This window comes from Rhipicephalus microplus, chromosome X, assembly GCF_043290135.1.
Source record: "Rhipicephalus microplus isolate Deutch F79 chromosome X, USDA_Rmic, whole genome shotgun sequence".
NCBI classification, from domain to species: domain Eukaryota; kingdom Metazoa; phylum Arthropoda; class Arachnida; order Ixodida; family Ixodidae; genus Rhipicephalus; species Rhipicephalus microplus.
The window spans coordinates 270619360-270639444 of NC_134710.1; the positions used below are offsets into that span (position 1 = coordinate 270619360).

A 20085-nucleotide genomic window follows, 5' to 3' on the forward strand; every position below is an offset into this window, starting at 1 on the left:
CAAGGCATGGCCGTCTGCTCGAAACAAAACGACCCCCCCACACGACCCTGGCGAGAGGCAGTGCCGGGACAGACGTAGGATGATGATGGGTTGATGAGTTAAGTGTGACTTTGGGACAAAGCGCTTGCGCGCCGCGTCTCCTTCCTATCTGACAACGGCACAAAGTTGATGCTCGCACGCGTACTGGCAAACCGCCTACTATGAATGGGAAGACGGCACTATCAAGTAGTGCACGCCTGTGTCGACGCTGCCGAAAGATTCGTAGCTCCATTTGAAACGATCGCTGAAAGCACCTAAGTCGGCGCAGATATGCAGTAAAAATGGAAGCTGACATTGTAAAGAGTTCATGTGCGGACTATATAACAAAAATTGCAACTCGGTAAGCCTTTGTTGCAGCTCGAAGTGCCGTTGTCGGAGCACCAAGTGCCTACGTCGGGCACGTCACTCGGTCGGCCACACAATATAGGCTCAGCTTGCACTCACTCTGTCATATCTTAGGCAACTCGTAGTGAATGCCACCACTACCGATTATGACAGCGATGCGAAATGAGAAGCAAGATTACCTTATCAGCACCTCGATAGATTTGCAAATGAATAGGTTCCTACGTACTGTCACTCTATAAACACGCGAAGCGATTCCGTTCACATAAGGAGCGAGAGGCCGCGCTGTCATTAGAAGAGAAGGACGCGGGTGCCAGCGTATTCCTTCTAGGCCAAATATGCTTCGAAATCCACTGTATGTTGTACATATAAAGAGCCCCCCTCAAACCGGCGCTTTTTTTTTTTTTTTTTCCTCGCTCACTTCACCGCGTCATGCCTGCAGAGCGTTGACAGCACGAGCACTGTCATACTACAAAAAGCGCGCTGCAAGGGGTTTGCGAGTAGTGAATTTCATAAGCGAATTCAATACGAATCTAATATCGGTGTAACCAAATTTAACGCTTTAACGAACCTAATACTTTTTGATTGTTTTCGAATAGGGAGTGAAGCTTTTTAAAAATAATCCTTGAACTGCACAACAGTTTATTTGACATAAGTATTTACGATCTGTCACCAAATATACTACAACTATAAAAACTGTGATAAGCTTGTATACAGCAGTCACCAGAGTCTTTGAAATACTTTTTAACTGTATGTCAAAATACCGCAGCAACTACATTATTCAAGTTGAAACTCTGTTTCCAGCTTTTAAGTAAAATTGTGGTATAAAATCTAAATGATTTTGAACGGAACACCTTGAATTCAGCTAAAGATTTATTGGAACAGGCGACATTATCACAACATATACCCTGGCACAGAGAGCATGTAAAAATCAAGTTTTGAAAGCTGTATATGTAAGAACAATTTACGTGCATGTGTTTTTATTCGTGAAGCTGAATGCAGCCATAGTCCCTCACTTCAATGATGAAGACAGGAAATGATTAGAGTAATAATGCAAGACGAGCCAGTTGGTATGAGTGCATCATAACTTATTTTTAGCCCACACAGACAAACAGAGGGAGCAACACCAGCACCAATGTTGTTCCCTCTCTTTGTTCGTGTGTCAGTGTGCGCTAAAAATAAGTTACAAAAGAAATGATTTATGCAATGCAGCTCCACCATAGTAAAAACAGAATGAAAGTGAAATTAGCAGCAAAAATGCTTGATCTGGTAATGGTTACAGCATTAATAGTGCTGACAATACTTGGGCTGCATTTATTGTAATTCAAGGATTACAAGAAGAAAATGAACCTTCAGCTGATCCCACGTTTTGTTGCTTCAGGGTTGTCCCGTAAGGGCAGATTATTTTTTAAATATTCAGTATTTCATATATGTATGGTTCAATTTGGCTAGCGGATGCTATTTGATTCGTTATTTAAATATTTGGATGCCCCTAGTAATGTTGTCACCACCAATGACACTGAATGTGATTGCACACCTGTAAACAACACGGGTGCTTTTTTTTGTGCTTCATCCCATCCCTCATTGAACACACCCTTACACATGCCTCAAGGTACATAAATGAAAGAAAGAAAATGTACCTGGCTACAAGTGATGCCAATTCGTGACATAAAATGGGAGTAAATACATAAGTGTATTTGGTGGAAATTGTTCTGAATCTTGTCGTTCATTAGCAAGAAGGATCAGTTTATAGCACGTCTTTTCTACTCTTAGCTTACACCAGTAAGCTAAACATGAGCCTGTTTATAAGCACTTGCTTGTTTATTATCGCAGTATTTATGCAACATACATATAAAACGCAAGGTCAGACAGCACAATTAACTCTGCTGAGATAGGAATGAAATTAACCCAGCAAATTACAAAAAATGTACCTTTTACAATTCAGCACATGCCAAACAGAAAATTTAGTGAGTGCCAATACACTGGGGCAATTCTTGCCTAAATCATGAGTGGCTACCTGGCTAAACTATAATCTTTAGTATAAATAAAATCTATTTTTTGAGGCGCTTTGGAAGCATCGATTTTCTGGCTCAAGTTGAGTCAAATGCCTGCATACTCTGGGTGCTTTGTTGCAAATAAATAAATAAATGCGAAATCTCACATCAACATTTTAGTGTAGTTATGAAAAAAAAATCACAGCATATCTTTGGAGTGAATGATGAGTGGGGCGAAGCACTGGAGCGTTTCATTGCCAAACCGTGAACCATCCACGAATATCGCTCACTACATCATCAAACACGTGACAAACACTGTATATATTTATATAAGAAGTTTTATTATTCGTAAGTGGTAGCCACACGTTGCTTCCCTTCTCCGTTCATGGAGCGTAGTGGGATGTTTGCAAGGACGAAGTAGTGGGCAGTTTGCAGAAGTGGAACTATGGCTGCTCACGTACAAACAAGAGATGGAAACAGTGGGACAATCTATGGTTCTTTAACGCGCACCTAGATACAAGTGCATGACCATATTGCATTTCATATAGGCTACTTCTCAACGGTATTTGCTTTATGATCAGTGAAGTGGTGGATCAGTAATAAAGTGTAGTGGGATGTTTGCAAGGACGAAGTAGTGGGCAGTTGGCAAAGGTGGAACTATGGGCGGTCATTTCATATAGGCTACTTCTCAACGGTATTTGCTTTATGATCAGTGAAGTGGTGGATCGGTAATAAAGTGTAGTGGGATGTTTGCAAGGACGAAGTAGTGGGCAGTTGGCAAAGGTGGAACTATGGGCGGTCATGTACATACATACATACATACATACATACATACATACATACATACATACATACATACAAGGGATGGACAGACCCACGCCTTTAGGAGCTTTGCCCCTAAGAAAAATGTAATATGTTGATTGTTTCTGCCAGAGAATTCTGGATATGGGATGACTGTCACAAGATGTGCTGAAAATGAAAAAAAAAATTACTTGCCATTGCAAACTGCTTGGGGAATATGAAGTCCACATATATTGCTACTACAGCTATGTAAATTACTATATATATTTGTCACGACAATAACACATACAACACAACACACCACATTCAGATTTTTTTTGGCCTTTGGGGATAAAAATATCTTTTTGCTTGGAATAAATTTAGCATATAAATGACAAGCCTGACAACAAAGTACATGTATATTGCCATGTGTGTTTTATTTAGATAAAGTCAGGTTTCACTCACAAAGATTTTAAGCAACACTCGGCACAGGCGGCGCAGCAGTGTTTAAGAAGCTCTGTGATAACTTGAGATCACACTGTTGAGTTTGTGGACAGGACGCGAATATTCTAGTGCTTACACAGCCACCAACAATTACCCCGGAATTTTCAATAGCATTCATATAAAAGCAGATGCACTGTACTGCTTGTGAGATTATTGATGGCCAATGCACTGTTTACCGCTATTAGGGCAGACTATGTATTGCTTGTAGTTTGACTTTCTCTTCCTCAGGCAAAGATTCACTGAAATAAAAAGTTTGGTCTCAATCTCGTCGACTGCTGCAGTCTTCAACATTGTGACCACATGACAATAATAGTTTTTATGTCTGTCCAAGAGATGTTTACATCTATAAATCCAGATATAGTTGAAATTGTAAAATGTGATACTAACAGCAATCTTTTTTTTTTTAATGTGAATCCCTTTGGTGAAGCGGAGCAGTATACATTGCCACTGTTAATGGAGACTGTGTGACAAAGCCCATTGATCCTTAGAGCAGTTTACATCCCCTGGCTCTCTAGCATGGTGTAAGAGTGAAGGTTTCGAAACAAATGTCAAAATGAAGCAATGAACTGCTGCTCACAGTGGCCTGCTTTTGGTTCCCCATTTCCTCGGATTAACAATGGGATGGAGCTCTTATAACTGCACTGCAGAAGTCCTTGGACAGCATTACTAGTGTACAACTATCGGCTTAGCAATTAACACAAATAAAACACAGTTCATTGTATTCCGTTCTAGTCATAACACTCTTTCACCTATCTCCGCTACTACTATCAACGACCACAGACATCTTTGTACCACTATGTTCACATTCTTGGGAGTACTCCTAGATGCTCATCTAAAGTACCATCATGACATTTAACTTAAAAGAGAATAGCTCCGGGTCTCGGGACATTAATTAAAGCATGACCATTCTTCAACTTTTCTTAAACTATACTACGCCTTTATCCACAGTCATATTACGTACTGCATCACGTCATCGGCAAATACCTATCCACCTCATATCCTCCCACTTCGTCTCCAAAACCAAGCCATTTGCATCCTAACATCCAGTACTCTAGTGTACTAACAATTTGCAATTTATTCAAATATAAACTGAGGATTCTTCTACTAAAGTGTTCTAACAGTCCCATAATAGCCAATGTCTTGCAAAAATTTAAATTGGTAAATGCTAATCCTACCAGTTTCACCTCTAACAATTTTTTACTATCACATACATGCACTAACTACGGCAAACACACTACCATATTTGCTGCTATACATTTTTGGAATTCAATACCACTATACACTAAATAATTGTCATTCAACCCTTTTAAAAAATAACATCCTTTCATTTTACAATCATAAGTAACCTTTATTTATATATTGGTATTCTCTTACATTTAGAGCTATTACTGTACGAGTTATTTTTACATTTATCACTCATGTAGATTTGAGTTGTCTGGTGTATCACTAATTAAAGTCCCTTTTCTTCAAGATTCTGCGGCCATTTTTTTTCATAGCTATATATAATATTGAACATTGTTTTATTACCATTTTTACTGGAACTTATATTACAAGTATGCCTTGTTTTTATTCCTATAAAAAGCATTTCAATTCAAGGATTATAAACGTACCAGAAATTAAAGTCATTGCACAGTGAAAAGTACACCCAGCACTTGAAACGTTCAGGTGGGTCCGACTGTGCTTTCACCTCTGATGACAGACTGTACTGTAGTGTAAACTGTGCTTGCAAATGACTTAACAGGGCAGATTTTGCTTGTATTAGGATAAGTGAAAGCGAGAACATCCAGCTCTGCAAACTCCATTTAGAATTTTTATTATTCAAAGCAAATATGAAGTCTCAATAGAAGCAGGTTTGCCCTGGCAATTCATGGGTTCATTTTACATTTTCAAATATTAGCAGAGGTTATGTTGCACAACAGTTTTTCTCAAACAGAATGGGAGATGCGTATTAAACGCCTTCGAAAAAAGTCCACAAAGGCAGATGCTGTTCTCACTGCAGCACTTGTCCACTCTGAGCCGAGCAGCAGTACCCGGCAGCATTCCAGCTCCGGTCAATGATCCACATTGCTTCAGGTACCAGACACTATGTGGGGGAGGAGAGAACCAAATGGTTTAAAATTCAGAGTTCAGCAACCTGCTGTCTAGCAACATTTTTACTTGTTTCTGGACAGTTGCATGTGAAGAAGTCTGCGCTTTTAGGTGTGTCAACATCACAGAGATGGCATAACATCGAGTACAAGAACAGACAGCAGCACAAGCGGCTAAATCTAAGACTGAACTCAAGGAATGGAAGTACAGGGAGGTTTGCATTGTTAAAAAATTATGTCACATGATCCCGTACTAGAATGCTCTACCGTTCAAGCTGAACACAGATGAATCACAATAGTGAATAAGAGCGATACTCTAATAGTGAGATGAAAGACTGCCAAGTAGTTGCCAACCTTGTGTGGTTGGTGACCGCAGCTACACATTTAACGAAGCGCAAGTGAATTGTATGACAACAGAGAAAGAAGCACCGGCCATCTTAAAGGCACCCAGAAGCTTCACAAAAAGACATTGGTGCAGTATCCATATTGGGGATCCCACTTGCTGATGTGTAAAACAGTCAAGCTTTGAGAAGAAACTGCAGCTCTAAAGCTGATACCAGCAGAATTGATTGCAGTGGCACGCTAATTAAAAAATATTCAATGTTTATCATAACCACTGTCATTTGAGTGGTCATGATGGCATCCGGTGGACCAAGCTTACCAAGCAGTTCACATGATCTGGCATAAAAGAATACACAACAAGATAAGTACAATCATATTACAAGAGCCAGATTAATAAGGTAAAGTTTAGGCAGCTGACTCAACAAATGGTACAATTAAAATACTTTTCTGCACCGTTGGAGCTCATTCACATGAACTTCGGAGAATATTGTAAAAAATCCAAAGGTTATGGCTTGTAAAAGGACAATGGCAGCAAAAGCAGAAAAGGGGATACCAACAGTCTGATCTTCTAAACTAAAAGATGTCTGACAAAAAGTCAGTATTACTGAGAGACAATGAACTAGATTTACAGAGTCGTGAACCAATAAACAGTAAACCAACAGCGAATCGCGCTCGGGTTTACTGCTCCAAGTCATTCCGCAGTTAATGGACTAGTTAAGCAAGCTAATTGAGACATAAGTCAGTTATTAAGCATGTGTCCAGACTTCCGGGAAAGATGAAAGAGCTGCCTTTAAGTGACGTAGCTCATCATGCGCAGCACTAAAAACGTCTCTGGGGTGAACACCACTTCTTATTCATTTTTATGTACTGAAGCCTCAATGAGGCTATTGCAGGAGTGGGGAAAAAAACAAGAAATCAACAATCATGAACAGACTTTTCACTGCTCCTGTAAAGCAACATAGTATATACCAGCCAACGTGACTGTGAGTTGAAGTGATGATCAGCCTGCCAGTAGCGAGAACTAAAGAGGGTGAAACTAAGTACAGAAAGAGAGTGAAAAGGAACTTCAACGGAAAAAAAAAGGATACAGCTGTACCAAGAATTGAGTTTCGGAACTTGATGCTAGTGTTGAAAGAATTGCGAAACTCAGCAGCGAGTCACAGGGGGCCATTTTCTTTTGTCGAAATGGCAAGCCAGCAGGAACATTTAAAGACTGCCCAGTACAAAGGCCTCAACAGCACCATCGAATCGGCCTCCACAGCCAACATACTTAAGGAGTACGACACCACGATTCAAAGGCGAGTTTACTCAGCCATGCGAATCCTATGAATACAAAGCTGACTCTGAGCAAGTGAGAAGCAAATAAAATCGTGATAAGATATTTGTTATATTAAAGTCAGGTTTCCTGTGGCACATCGGGCAATTCTAGAGACTTCATGCTGCAATCTGGCTAGTTTTGATGACATCAGGTACCGAAATGGTCACTCAGCATCACAAAAACTATCAAAATGACTGCTTGTGGGTTGGCAATGCAGCCACAGTGCGTAGCAGCCGAGTGATTTTTACGATTTCTCGCACAAGCACATGACGAGAAGCTCGTATTGTGTTATGATGTGAGGGCACTGTAGAAATCGAAACTAGCTTTTAAAATAATACTGTAACTACTTTTGCAGAGTAGACTTGCACTTTGCAATACATTTTCTAGATCCTTGAAGGCTGGGTCTTTAATTTGACGCAAAAAACTGAAAGTTTTGCAGTCAGTACCCCTTTATCATCTCGGAGGTTTGAAAACAAGTGCTCCGAAAGTGAAGCAAGCTTAAGCAGTTGCAAAAGACAAATGATTTCTTGCATAGAGAACTGGGAGGACTGAGGTATTAAAATAAAAAAAAGTTAGAAATCACAACAAGAAGAGTGCTGTGTCTCTGTATTATGTGCAATCCCTTTACATACCACCTGTTAGCAACTTGTATGATAGGGCAAGGTTAGTCTGCATTGAAAGAAAAATATGAACTAACTTTTGCAAGATCACCGAAATTTCAGTATGTTTTTTTAAACAATGCATAACAAATATGTGTCAACAGCGTAGCATTGTACCATTTTGTTTGTTACACCTTTGAGCATAATAATGGTAATAATGTTAGCATAATCTGCATAAATCAAACATTACCTGTCAACCTGAGGTGTAATGATGTATTTCTATTTTTTTTTGATGGAGCCAGGACTAGCAGTGTTGCAAGGGGTCCATGTAACTTTTTAGCAAGGTGCAGCAAACGGATTATAAATTGTTCGTAAACTGTTCATACAGCTAGTGTAGCATTCCTGTCACGTGCACTCGGCACACTACCATAATTTCTTTGCCTTACACGAACATGCATTGTCTATAAAAAGGAATGCCGAGGAGGGTGCATTTTTGAACACTACACGCAACTTAACTGCAGCTAGTTATTTATTTATTTGGAAATACTGTCAACCCTCATAGAGGGTCATAACAGAGAGGACATACATAAATAATGTACAATGTTCATAAGGTTTCTTAATACCTTGACAACTCACAATGAAAACTGGTATTCTCTTAATTAACAACTCAACATTCAAAATAACAATTCAAGCCTCGGCGCGGTAGTCTAGTGGCTAAGGTACTCCGCTGCTGACCCGCAGGTCGCGGGTTCATATCCCGGCTGCGGCGGCTGCATTTCCGATGGAGGCGGAAATGTTGTAGGCCCGTGTGCTCAGATGTGGGTGCACGTTAAAGAACCCCAGGTGGTCAAAATTTGCGGAGCCCGCCACTACAGCGTGTCTTATAATCATATGGTGGTTCTGGGACGTTAAACCCCACATATCAATCAAGCATAACAATTCAATATCAAATCAGAAAACACAGTATTTTTGCAAAATATTTGTTATGAACATGAAGACGCTTACATCATTTGGCACTTAAAAAAATTTGATTTAGCAATCACATAAATGCGCTTCTACAGCATTTTCAAAGTCAGTGACATCTTTTAAAAGAACAATTTGGTTCCGCCATTTGTTCCACATTTCTATGACATCTGGAAAAAAAGAATATCGAAATGTGTCAGTATTTGCTCGGTATGGTTTTATGACGCAATTGTGGTTAGTTCGGAGATTTCTTATGCCTGGAGAATGTAAATATTTGAGCTTATCTACCTTCAGTTGATCCTGTATTATTTGGAACAATACCTTCAGCCTATATTTATTTCTCGTAGTTGAAGAGAATCTAGGTTGCATCTACGTGACATCAGTGTGCCTGATTCCTTCCTTCGTTACGTTGAACAAATAAAGCGCACCGCTAGTCTCTGTATTCTTTCTAGCTTCTTCTTAAGAGTAACTTGATGGGGACTCCAAACAACGGATGAATATTCTAGTACTGTCCTAATGAAGATGGTGTATGCAATATGTTTTACATTGCCCGATGCATCCTGCAGCTTTTTCCTCAACAGATTTATATTTTGATAGGCTATCGTGCAAACGTTGTCTATGCTCATTCCATGTTAGTTTTTGCGTAATTGTTACCCCAAGGTACTTGAACTGGGTCGTATTTACCAACAAGTGTTGGGGACGGGGGGTGGGGAATGGGCGTAATGTACAGCTGAAAGTGGGGATGGTTGTAAATAAATTAAATGTCTGCCGCAAACGCTTTAACAACGCTTCATTGCGCAAACGATCCTGTCTTTTCATCTTCCTATGCTATCTCCATGCCTTCTCATAACCCGCCGCTCAGCTTTGTTCTGTGCTTGCCAGCTGTGGCTGAGGCGAGTTTTGGCTAATCCCACCAGCCTCACAGACCAGTTACTGCTGGCTTCCCGTGAAAAGCAACCATACCCGTACAAAAATGTTCGAAATAACCTTTCTCGGCCAAGAATAAAAATTTGAACAAACGTGAAAACTCCAATCAAAATAACCAATCATCCAATCACCACTCGTCACCACAGCGGAGGAAGGGAGAAAATAATCCGTGACCTCCGCACCAACGGTTATTTCGAAAGGCGTTTATTCGCAGAGCCCTCCGTAAGAGAAAAGGGGAAAATGTGACACCACCACGCCGCATTAACGCCACGTGTGAATCCTCTACATCTTGGGCGCCAGAGAAGTTAAAAAGGCAGAAGTTGACGTTCCCACAAGCTTTCCACCACCATCGGCAGTTTCATCCGCTGGTCCAAAGACCTACATAGACCTACGGGAAAAGCGCAAGGCGTCGTATGCGGGATCGCGTGCGCCAACTAAACCAAGAACTTCCATGAAAAAATTTGAATGTATGTGTGTGGTTGAAGCTCAGCTCAGCGCGTTGGGAGGGGGGGGGGGGTTGAGTTGAAGTAGGTAGAAGGAGATGGTTTGGAAGAATCTGACGGCCATGTCTGGTAGAGAGAAAGCGGATAGCGGCCGATGGAAGGGCGACCCGAGTCGTAAGGCTTGGAAGTGTGGGGCTGCAGGAGACATCAAGTGGTCCTACAGCTTGAAAAAATGTGGCAGCGCAGGAATGACTTCGGTCAAATGAACAGTGGACCGAGCGCAGAGGCAGAACTTGTAAACGGGTTGGCCACCATACCAGTCCCGACACCGCGGTGATCTAAATGGAAAGAAACCTTCGCCGGCGGCTCCCCTTTGAATCCTGGCACAGTCAGCAGATAACAACTCTATCACCGGGGACACTGCCCTTCTCTACTTCCAGCCCAGGTGAAAATCTGTAACTGGGAATCTAACTGGTTTCAACTGGTCCCAGTTGAACTGGTTTAAGGAACACTTTTCCAGTTGGGAATTTTTCCCAGTTGGGAATCTATTCCCAGTTGGGAATCTATTCCCAGTTGGCAACTGGGACCAGTTGGGAACCTATTCCCAGTTGGCAACTGGGACCAGTTGAGAATGCATTCCCAGTTGACAACTGGGACCAGTTAGAACGCATTCCCAGTTGAGATGTTCTTAACTTTGAACGTGCAAATGAGCATTCTAAGCACATGAAAGACTCCAAAGGACTTATGTTGAGTGTATATGAGACGATTCTATTTATTAATGCAGAAAAAACATTGCACAGCCCTAGTCTTTGGTCTTCGTTGGGTTATCTATGGATTGAATGCATTTCGCAGTACATTTACTGTGGAGGTTTTCGTCGCTCTGCCTTGATGCAATCCTGAATTTTTTCAGTTAGTATGCTGGTCAAGTTTCGGGCTGCAATGGACGAGTCGGCGCCTGTCACATGCGACCAATGGTTGAGTGTTTCTGTAAAAGAACAGGTGACATGTTACGTGCACTTCTCAGGATAGATTTAGCACATATACACAGCAGACCAACCTTCCAGAACCGCGACCTTTTCAGGTGTCAGCGCAGGCTTTGCAACCTCGCCGAGGTTCCTTCTTCCTGGAGCTACGCCACCTTTAACACTGCGTGACGCTAGCCCTTTCTGGGACCATATGGCTTGTGCCGTTTCCTTCACCACCAGCCTTGCCTTCTTGTGAGACAGAATTCTTTTTGCCTGAATAGGCGTCAGGCAGATGCCCTTTTGAAGATGAAACTGTAAATATCAAGGAAGAGAGCGATGCAACATCTTGTTCCTGTAATTATTATTGGCTGACAAAGAAGTTCAACTTAGCAGGCGTACAAATATTGAATAGCAAAAATTTTATTATTACAAGTTTTTGTGCAATATAATTTTTTTCTGAATGTGGTAATGAGCATGGTTTCTTTTTTTGTTTACTTGACTTGTGAAACAGGTTGTGTGGGGAAGGGGGGGGGGCAGCCTTGCATCACTGCAGTTTATTGTATGCTTACCAGCTGGTGAGCACCGGACTATGTAAGAGATTTGAAATGCTCCTTGGCTTTGCCACCGCACGCTATCGGATATTCACGTGAGAGAGGAGGCATTTTCGCGCCACTTTGGCAAAAAGACAGCAGCGGTCTAGATACAGGTACTTTAAACAATATTTTTGGTAGCCCTGTATTTAATTTTTTGTTAGCAGACATACACACCAGATGTCAACCTATATATGATGATTAATGCATACTACAATTTAGGGCATATGTAATTATTACATGTTCCATAATGTAGGTGTTGCCGACTTTCAGTATTTGAGAATTTGAAGAGCACATATTCAATTCACGAATTAAAATATTCGCAGGGCCACTATTCGATTTGTATTCGGATATGCACATGCTTTTGCCACCTCATATAGTGTTTCTAAATGTCCAAATTATCTGTGGTATTGGTAATATATCTAGCTACCGAAATTGACAAGGGCAAGTATACAAGCCACCTGTACTTTCTAGAAGCTAAAATGTAACATGTACTGCAGAAGATTTCACAAACTTACCAACAACTGCTGCTGTTTTGCACCACTGTCATTGGCAACATGCCAAGTAGCTGCACATCGTTATTGTGGAGGCACCTCTGAGCTGTTCGGCAGGCAGTTTGTTTCACACGGCTTATAATAATATCATGGGTTTCATGTCCCAAAATCACATGATTATACGGGATGTCAATGTGAAGGGATCTGCAAATTTTGAATATAGTGTGTTCTGTCCTCAATAGGAGTATTATATTAGAAAAGAGGCTGTGTGCACAAAGATAATAGTAAATCATGGTCACTAAGATTACAAATGAGTGCTGTAACTAAATCAGTGCTGTGAAGCTAGATGTAAGTATAATGTAATGAAGTGACAATTAGTTGGGATGCAATCACTCAATTTACTGAATGTAAACACATTTAATTCAAGCTACCATAGTTGCTGGTGTGAACATATAACATGCTACAATTTATGTTGGCATCTACAGTATAGATTTGAAATTATTTACTTTTTGACCATTTGCATCAATCATGTTCAAAGAATGCAACATTATGCTAATTTCATTGTGTGCTTGAACTTCACAGGTAAAGTGCAAAATATATACTCACAGAGCCATCTTCTAAATATGAAAAACATTTCCCTGAAAAAAGATGTTGCAAATTTGTGAAACATGGAAATTCAGTAGTTTCCTACAATAGAAGCACACAAGTAAAAAAGCCTACTTGGACTAGGCAGGTCATCAGATTCTTTTGCTGCACATGCTGGAAACACAAGGAGCAAAGCTAAATGTTTACACAAATACTACACATAAGCCTGTAACTCACCAGTCATCGAAGTGGGAGGTTCCTCTATGAAGTCTGCATAAATATTTTGCATTGTTATAATTACACGTAAGCAATACAATAGAAATAAACCTAAAGCCTTACCATCAATGGCACTTCGTGAGTGTAGACTGCCAGCATCTGGTGTGAAAAAGCCAAAATTTAGATCTCACAGGAATAGACAAACATCCTCCAACTTACTCGGTGACCCAGGCACAGTCTCTTGAATGGACTTTACTGCATTTTTTTGCAATTTTAAAATCAGTTACAAAGGCTGTATTGAGAAAATAATCTAGCCTCTTGCAATTTTTGGCATGCATCATTTTACTTCATTTATGCATGCAAAAAAATCAGATCTGTGTGCATAGTACACCAATTTACAAAACTTGCTAATTTTATATTTAATACTATTGCACATACAATTCATGCAGTGATGGAAGCAATACATGAACATCCTGGTTACTTGTGTGTTTCATTGTGTCAAATGTCATTTGCTAAGGAAGTGCAACATTGCATTTCCTAGCAAGTCTCAAGGCAAAAGTCATCAAACATGCATGATCCTTTGAATTCTTTCCCAGCAGGAACAAGCTTTGTTGACTCACTGGACTGCAAATAGTATACTGCAAAGTGCTTTAAGTAAATCTGAAAAATAATTAGTGATTATGAAGTAACCGATTATGCATCTTGATCCATTACATGAGAAGGGAATACTGCTTTAAGTACTCTAGCTCAAGAAGTGCTCTTATGCTATATGCTACAGATGATTGTCAATTCTATGTAGTATGAAACTAATAACACTAAATTTAATAACAAAAATGAATATGCACCTAGGTTGCTTGTGGCCTTTGCTGTCTCCTTTCTAGCTTGTACAGTGCAGCTCTCAACGTCAGCCTCTTTGCTGTGCTGCAGGTCTTCAACTGTCAAAATATTCAAGAAATGCTCACTAGCTATGAAATTAACAGGTTGTCATCAACATATAAAAAAACTTTCTCATTTTAAGAACTAAAATCAATATATAATTATTGTACTTACACCTCAGAAATTTTGAGTTTAACAGCACCTGCTGTGAGCTAACTTGTTCTTGCAAGAAGATGTTGTCTTGCCGCAGCTCCTTGCATCTCTTTTTCCAAAATTTGGTTTTTTTCTTCTCTTCTGTTACTTCTGAGCTGGACACGAGAGAGTCATCCGAGCTTGATGATGAACTCAGTCGCGTTTTTCGCTGCGTAAACATTTTTTTTTTTTTTGCTTCACTGAAGCTTATTCACAGTGAAAAGAAGAAAAGAAGTTTAAGGAAATCGGGTATTATATAGTTAATACACGCTCACAGTTTGTTCCGAGTTCTGTCGGAGAGCGTGGCTCATCTGCTTTTTCAAGATCTGCTCGTACCGGTCTTTTTTTGCTGCAGTTCGGTTGACAGCTGTTTTTTTCATTCTTGCAGCCTGCAAATTTTGGATTAGACATACTCCCAATATCTTAAAATAATTCGCACTTCCTTAATAGATTCGAAAAAAAAGAGAAACACCTAAAAAAAAAAAGATTTGCGAATGAACAAGTGCGCACTTACAGTGGCCTTCTTGGTCACAGCTCCTTCAACGTCCGAGCCTTCCTCAACTGCAATTTTAGGGATCGGAATTCTTTTTGGCGATTCCCGAGCTTCTTTCTCTGTGGCTGAAAGTGCAAGTGTGGATATTAGACTAACGCGTAGATCAGGGTAGATGGATGCACTTACCGCCAAGTCGAAGTATCTGGGCTTTATATTCACCCGTGTCGTCACCGTTTGCTTCATCCTCCCAGTGAACGACATACACTGCCTTGCCATCGAAATCCGTCTCGTGCTTCGGATGAAAATCATGGATATCCTCCACTCGCACAACATATCTACGAGTGTCATGTGCATGGTCACTATCTAGAAAGCGAACTAGCGCGAACATTATATCGAACCAAATATGACAGTCAACGGGCTCAGCGCGCACGTGGGTAACGCGGGCCTGACACAAAGTGGATTGTACTCAGCTTGGCCCGGCTTCGCTCAGCTCAACCAACCAAGCCAAAACTGCTTGGCCTGGCCTGAATTTAAACGCGTACAAATTCATAAATAACGTTGTTAAAGAAACGGCCTATATATAAATAAAAAACCTGTAACGTTCGGTGCTAGAAATGCAAATAAAAATATATTACCTATTATTCACTTCATTGCTAAGCCGTTACAAAGCCGACTGAATCCAGATCTCAAGTCGTTTGCATGGCGTTTGCGCTTTCGTGGATCGAAAGATTTCCACTCAAGCGCACGCTAATACATATCGATTTGTATTTTTTTTATTAGACTGAAGGCATTTTACCACAGTTCGAAGTGTACATTCTGTACCGCTAACATGTCCCGGACGCCTAAACGACGGAAGTTATATCTAGAGCCATCCTTCGATGGGAAAGAGCTGCCCAGATCAACGCGGTACAGGGCGTCTCGCCTCGCGACTGACACTAGCCAAGTGGAAAACGTGATGTCTGATGGTAATGCTGCTGCAGATGAACCTGCTGATAATTCGCCAGTTCGCGTCTGGGCAAACGATGAAGTCGACGAGTGCGAAGAGTCGGGACCGAGCGACGATGAGGAAGCCCTGGCAGAGAACGCAAAGGAGGATGATCGTGAAACTGATGGCTCCTTTGACTCCGATTTATCTGCTGAAGACATCGTGACCCTAGTCATGGACTTTGCTGTTAACTTTGGCCTGGCGTGGACACAGGTAGAACACCTGATGAAACTAGTCAGTTTTTTAATGAAAAGAAAGGATCTCCCTGACACGAAGTTTCTGTTTAAGAAATTTGCGGGAGTCTCCACTGATAGCATGGGCTTTCATTTCTATTGTCCCAACTGCATTTGCCTTCTCGGCGAATGTGACGGGGACCTTAAGAAAAGAAAAGAATTCAATGCAACATGTACACAATGCCAACAGTTGTACAGTGGAGATACCCTTACTGCGCAAGGAAGTTTTTTTGTGACCCTTCCCATGGGGCAACAGATTTCTTCAATTCTTTCGTCTCAAGATACTTCCAGGTCACTTAAAAACTCTTTAAATGCACTTGCACATCGTTCACACGCCGCCTCTATGACAGACTTTACAGACGGAAGTTTGTATCTGCACCAAAGAAAAGAACTGGGTCTTGGCGCTATGGACATCACATTGACCATAAACTCGGATGGTAGTCCTGTGTTCAACTCATCCAAGTTTTCGATATGGCCCGTGCAGACGACAATTAATGAGTTGCCGCCCGGATTGCGTTTGAAAAATGTTACTGTTGCTACACTGTGGTATGGACAGTGCCACCCAGACATGACATTGGTGTTGGAGGCATTCACGAAGCAAATGGACTCGCTTACCAGGAGTGGTATCGAGTGGACATGTGATGGAGAGACCTTTCAATCAAAAGTGAGCCACTTCTATTTCATTGCGTAGTCTCCTCCTAGCAAACTTAGTTGCATATTGTGTCCTTCCGCAATATTCCTTAACCAAAAACTAAAAAAAGAAACAGCAAAAGAGAAGGCAAATGAAAACTTACTACTGTAGTGATACTAGTTTTTTTTGGCTTCATGAAAAAGCTTTCATTTTAGTCTAATTTAACTGCTATATAACGCTTTAAAAACTGAGCAATGCACGAAATATTCTTGACTTTTGGTGAAGTGCCTGATTTAACTATAATTCTTTTAAAATTATGTTACAACAAATAATGGTACTGCTTTAAAAATACATATTGTCAACACACAAGCATTTGAGCCAAGTTTAATACCACTGTCGCACAGCCACTTGAACTCACAATTGTGCCAGATTCAGATTGACATTCTACACCACGATTAGCCTCATTCTACTGCTTGCACAAAGTAGGCAATCGGGACCGAGAAATCTTATCCCGACCAGACTTGAGTATGATTGAATTTGAAAACCAATATAGCACTGTCCCATTTCTTCATTAAAACTATATTCTTTTTGTTACATTACAGGTCTATTGTTTCGCTGCTGTAGCCGATGCTCCAGCCAGGGCTCTGATGCAGAACACAGTCCAGTATAATGGATACTTTGGGTGTGGCTGGTGTTTGCACCCTGGCAAATGCATTGAAGGTAAGCAAACTGACTTGTGTACAAAAATATCTGACAGACTACATCCTGGATATCAGCTTCACAATCACTATTTTGTTACTGAAATTTGGTTTGTGCATTATTATTACATCCTACTTAATTTTATTTTCACGCATTCTTTTCTTAAAGTATTTTTGTCACACTAAAAGTTAACGTGCATTCAAGACATGCTAGCCTTCTTCTTTACTTTACAAACTTCTAGAAAGCTTCATGTGGCCTTCACATCTGTATGCATTATTACAGCAGTTAGGAGTACCTGACATTTGCAGGAATATTATTACCAGTTAGAAAAATCTAGTATTCATTGCTGCAAAGGTTTTTTTGCCCACCCTCCCGAGTTTTGTATTTAATTTGTTTCTATCATTTTTATTTTGCAGGAACAGTCAAGTACCCTATAAGCGCTGAAGCTCCACCCGACAGGACTAAAGAAGGGATGATGCAAGACATGGCTGAAGTGCACAGGACTGGTGTTAATGTGCGAGGAGTTAAAGGGCCTTCCCCATTAATTAATTTGGTGGGGTTTGACATTGTGTGGGGCTTCACGCCTGATTATATGCATGGGGTTTTACTTGGTGTCACACGCCAGTTTATGGAGCTGTGGATGTCTGGTGTAGGCGCTCCATATTATATAGGGTCGCCACAGTTGATTAGGATGGTTGACGAAAGGCTTTGTGCCATTAAGCCTCCTCAATGCATCACGCGCCTGCCAAGATCTGTTGAACTGAGAAAGTTTTGGAAGGCAAGCGAGTGGCAACAGTGGCTGTTGTATTACAGCCTTGTTTGTGTTCACAGAATCTTGCCTGGCAAGTACCACAAACACTTTAGCTTGCTGGTGAAAGCTGTATACCTCCTACTTGGAGATACTGTCTCAGCCAAAGACATCAGGGATAGTACTGAGTGTCTTGTGCAATTTGTTATTCAAGTCCAAGTTCTCTACTCTAAGAAGGAAATGACTTCGAATGTACACTTGTTGTTGCACCTTGCAAAAAGTGTTACAATGCAAGGGCCACTCTGGGCACACTCTTGCTTTGTCTTTGAGGCGGGCTTAGGAAAGATTAAAAAGCTCGTCACTTCCGCTAAAGGAGTGCCTCACCAAGTGATGAGCAGAGTGCTTATGGCCAGCAAAGTTGGCGCACACAATGCAGCCGCTAGTGAGCAAGTTAAGAATTTCTTGTGCTCTGATTTGTGCAACAAAGAAGAGTCGCTGGCCCTTTTGGGAAAACCAAGAGCTGTCAGTGAGTCCATTCATAGAATTATTGAAGCGCAAGTCCCACACCAAATCACAGGGCCTGTTGAGGAATATGATAGAGTTCGCATCTCTGGACGCATGTTCCACAGCGAACAATATCAAAGGCCTCAAAAAACTAACTGCACAGCTGTACGACTGCGAGACAATATGCATGCTAAGATCCAGCATATTGTGTCAGTTAGCTGCAGTGACAGAAAAAGGATTTATTTTGTGTCTAACAGCTATGTTAGTTCTCTGTGTTTCGGCACAACACACATTTCATGTGTTCAGAAGTGGGTGGCACAGAATGTCGTCGAAGTGGACAGGCAGGCAGCTCCATGCCTGTGGATTGACTGGAACGAAAGGCAATTTTTTTGTAATCTTGCCAATCGTTTCCCATAAAAAGATTACCTGATTTTTGTTTGCATTTAGCTTTTTGGAAAATTTTAAAGGTGTCATGTTATACTTTTTATGATAAGTGTGAACGCACTCGGAGTTGCATGTAACTGACATGCTACACATTTAACTACTGCCTTGCTCATGCCATGCCAGCATGTCCAACATTCCCTATTATTTTAGGTTGTTCTTATAAGAATGTGGGCTCAACTCGGTTCTTATGGGGACCATTTCAAAGGCACTTGCACATTTTCCAGGCGAACCCAATGATTAAATTCACTACTACTGTTCTCAAAATAGTACTCAAGCAATCCCTTTTGCTTGTATTATTATATGGGTTTAATCGTGTAACCTTTGGTTATGTTCCTTTGGATGAATGTACTTGTATGAATAAACCTTTCGTGCTGTTCAGCCACATGGAATAAGTCACAAGCCATTTGCTTCTAATATAGTTGTGTCTGCAGCATGTCGGCAGTAGTCTCAGTTGGGATAACTGTCGGCACTACCCCACATTTAGTTGTTGCACGGAAGTAACCGCTGTACTGCACACAAGACTATTATGCTCCAACAAGATGATAATATTAATACTCGGGCGTCAATCAGGCCGTGATGGATGTAAAAAGATTGACAACAGCTGTTTGATATTAGTTCAATGTAATTATGCTAAAGCGTACGACTGAGTGCACTGTGTTGCTCAATTTCGATATGAAATATTTCACAATAATAGGATTTTCAAAAATACGAGATTAAGTAAAACTGTTCAGATTATTCTAATATCGAGGTAAACAATGTAAAGAGGCTGACATCTAAAGAAGAAAAAATAATTCATTTATAAACCACAACTCACCATTTGCAAGATGACAGTTACTCATTGTAATCTATTCTAATACTGGTCCTTTAAAGTACTACTAGGCTGGTAATACAGTACCCTACAATGAGTAGGACAAAAAACCTATGGATAAAACCAATTCCTTCAAGTGCAGCAGTGTGTCACATACATCTAGTTCAATTTTTTTCTGTTCTTTCACTGTAACGATTCATAAAACCAAAAAAAACTGGCAGCATTTCTATTTAGGGCACAACTTGGACCATTTTCTTCCAATTGAATTGCTTATGGTTTTCAGC

At 40.7% G+C, this 20085-nt stretch overlaps 2 protein-coding genes across 9 annotated transcripts; one reads left to right on the plus strand and one right to left on the minus strand.

Annotated features, from left to right (window-relative positions):
- Window positions 1-11080: 11080 nt before the first annotated feature.
- LOC142776113 (uncharacterized) lies at window positions 11081-15272 on the minus strand. Of its 8 annotated transcripts, XR_012887315.1 has the most exons (13): window positions 14936-15272; window positions 14771-14874; window positions 14532-14645; window positions 14239-14425; window positions 14034-14123; window positions 13408-13443; window positions 13312-13347; window positions 13210-13242; window positions 13108-13146; window positions 12994-13025; window positions 12412-12591; window positions 11396-11615; window positions 11209-11323 (listed from the first exon to the last, which is right to left on the minus strand). XR_012887315.1 is itself a non-coding variant. In XM_075879115.1 (12 exons), the coding sequence occupies exons 1-12, from the start codon at window positions 15135-15137 to the stop codon at window positions 11196-11198; spliced, it is 1221 nt and encodes a 406-aa protein (XP_075735230.1). In that variant the 5' UTR covers window positions 15138-15264; the 3' UTR covers window positions 11081-11195. The 8 variants fall into 8 exon arrangements, 7 of the variants coding, with proteins under 7 accessions (XP_075735230.1, XP_075735227.1, XP_075735232.1 ...); XM_075879115.1 differs by lacking the exon at window positions 12412-12591 and having other exon boundaries at window positions 11081-11323; window positions 14936-15264; XM_075879112.1 differs by lacking the exon at window positions 12412-12591 and having other exon boundaries at window positions 11081-11323; window positions 13210-13347; window positions 14936-15265.
- A 56-nt stretch (window positions 15273-15328) lies between these two features.
- Window positions 15329-18979, plus strand: LOC119187393 (uncharacterized). The gene is made up of 3 exons (XM_075879111.1): window positions 15329-16631; window positions 17201-17318; window positions 17714-18979. The coding sequence occupies exons 1-3, from the start codon at window positions 15579-15581 to the stop codon at window positions 18964-18966; spliced, it is 2424 nt and encodes an 807-aa protein (XP_075735226.1). The 5' UTR covers window positions 15329-15578; the 3' UTR covers window positions 18967-18979.
- Window positions 18980-20085: the final 1106 nt, after the last annotated feature.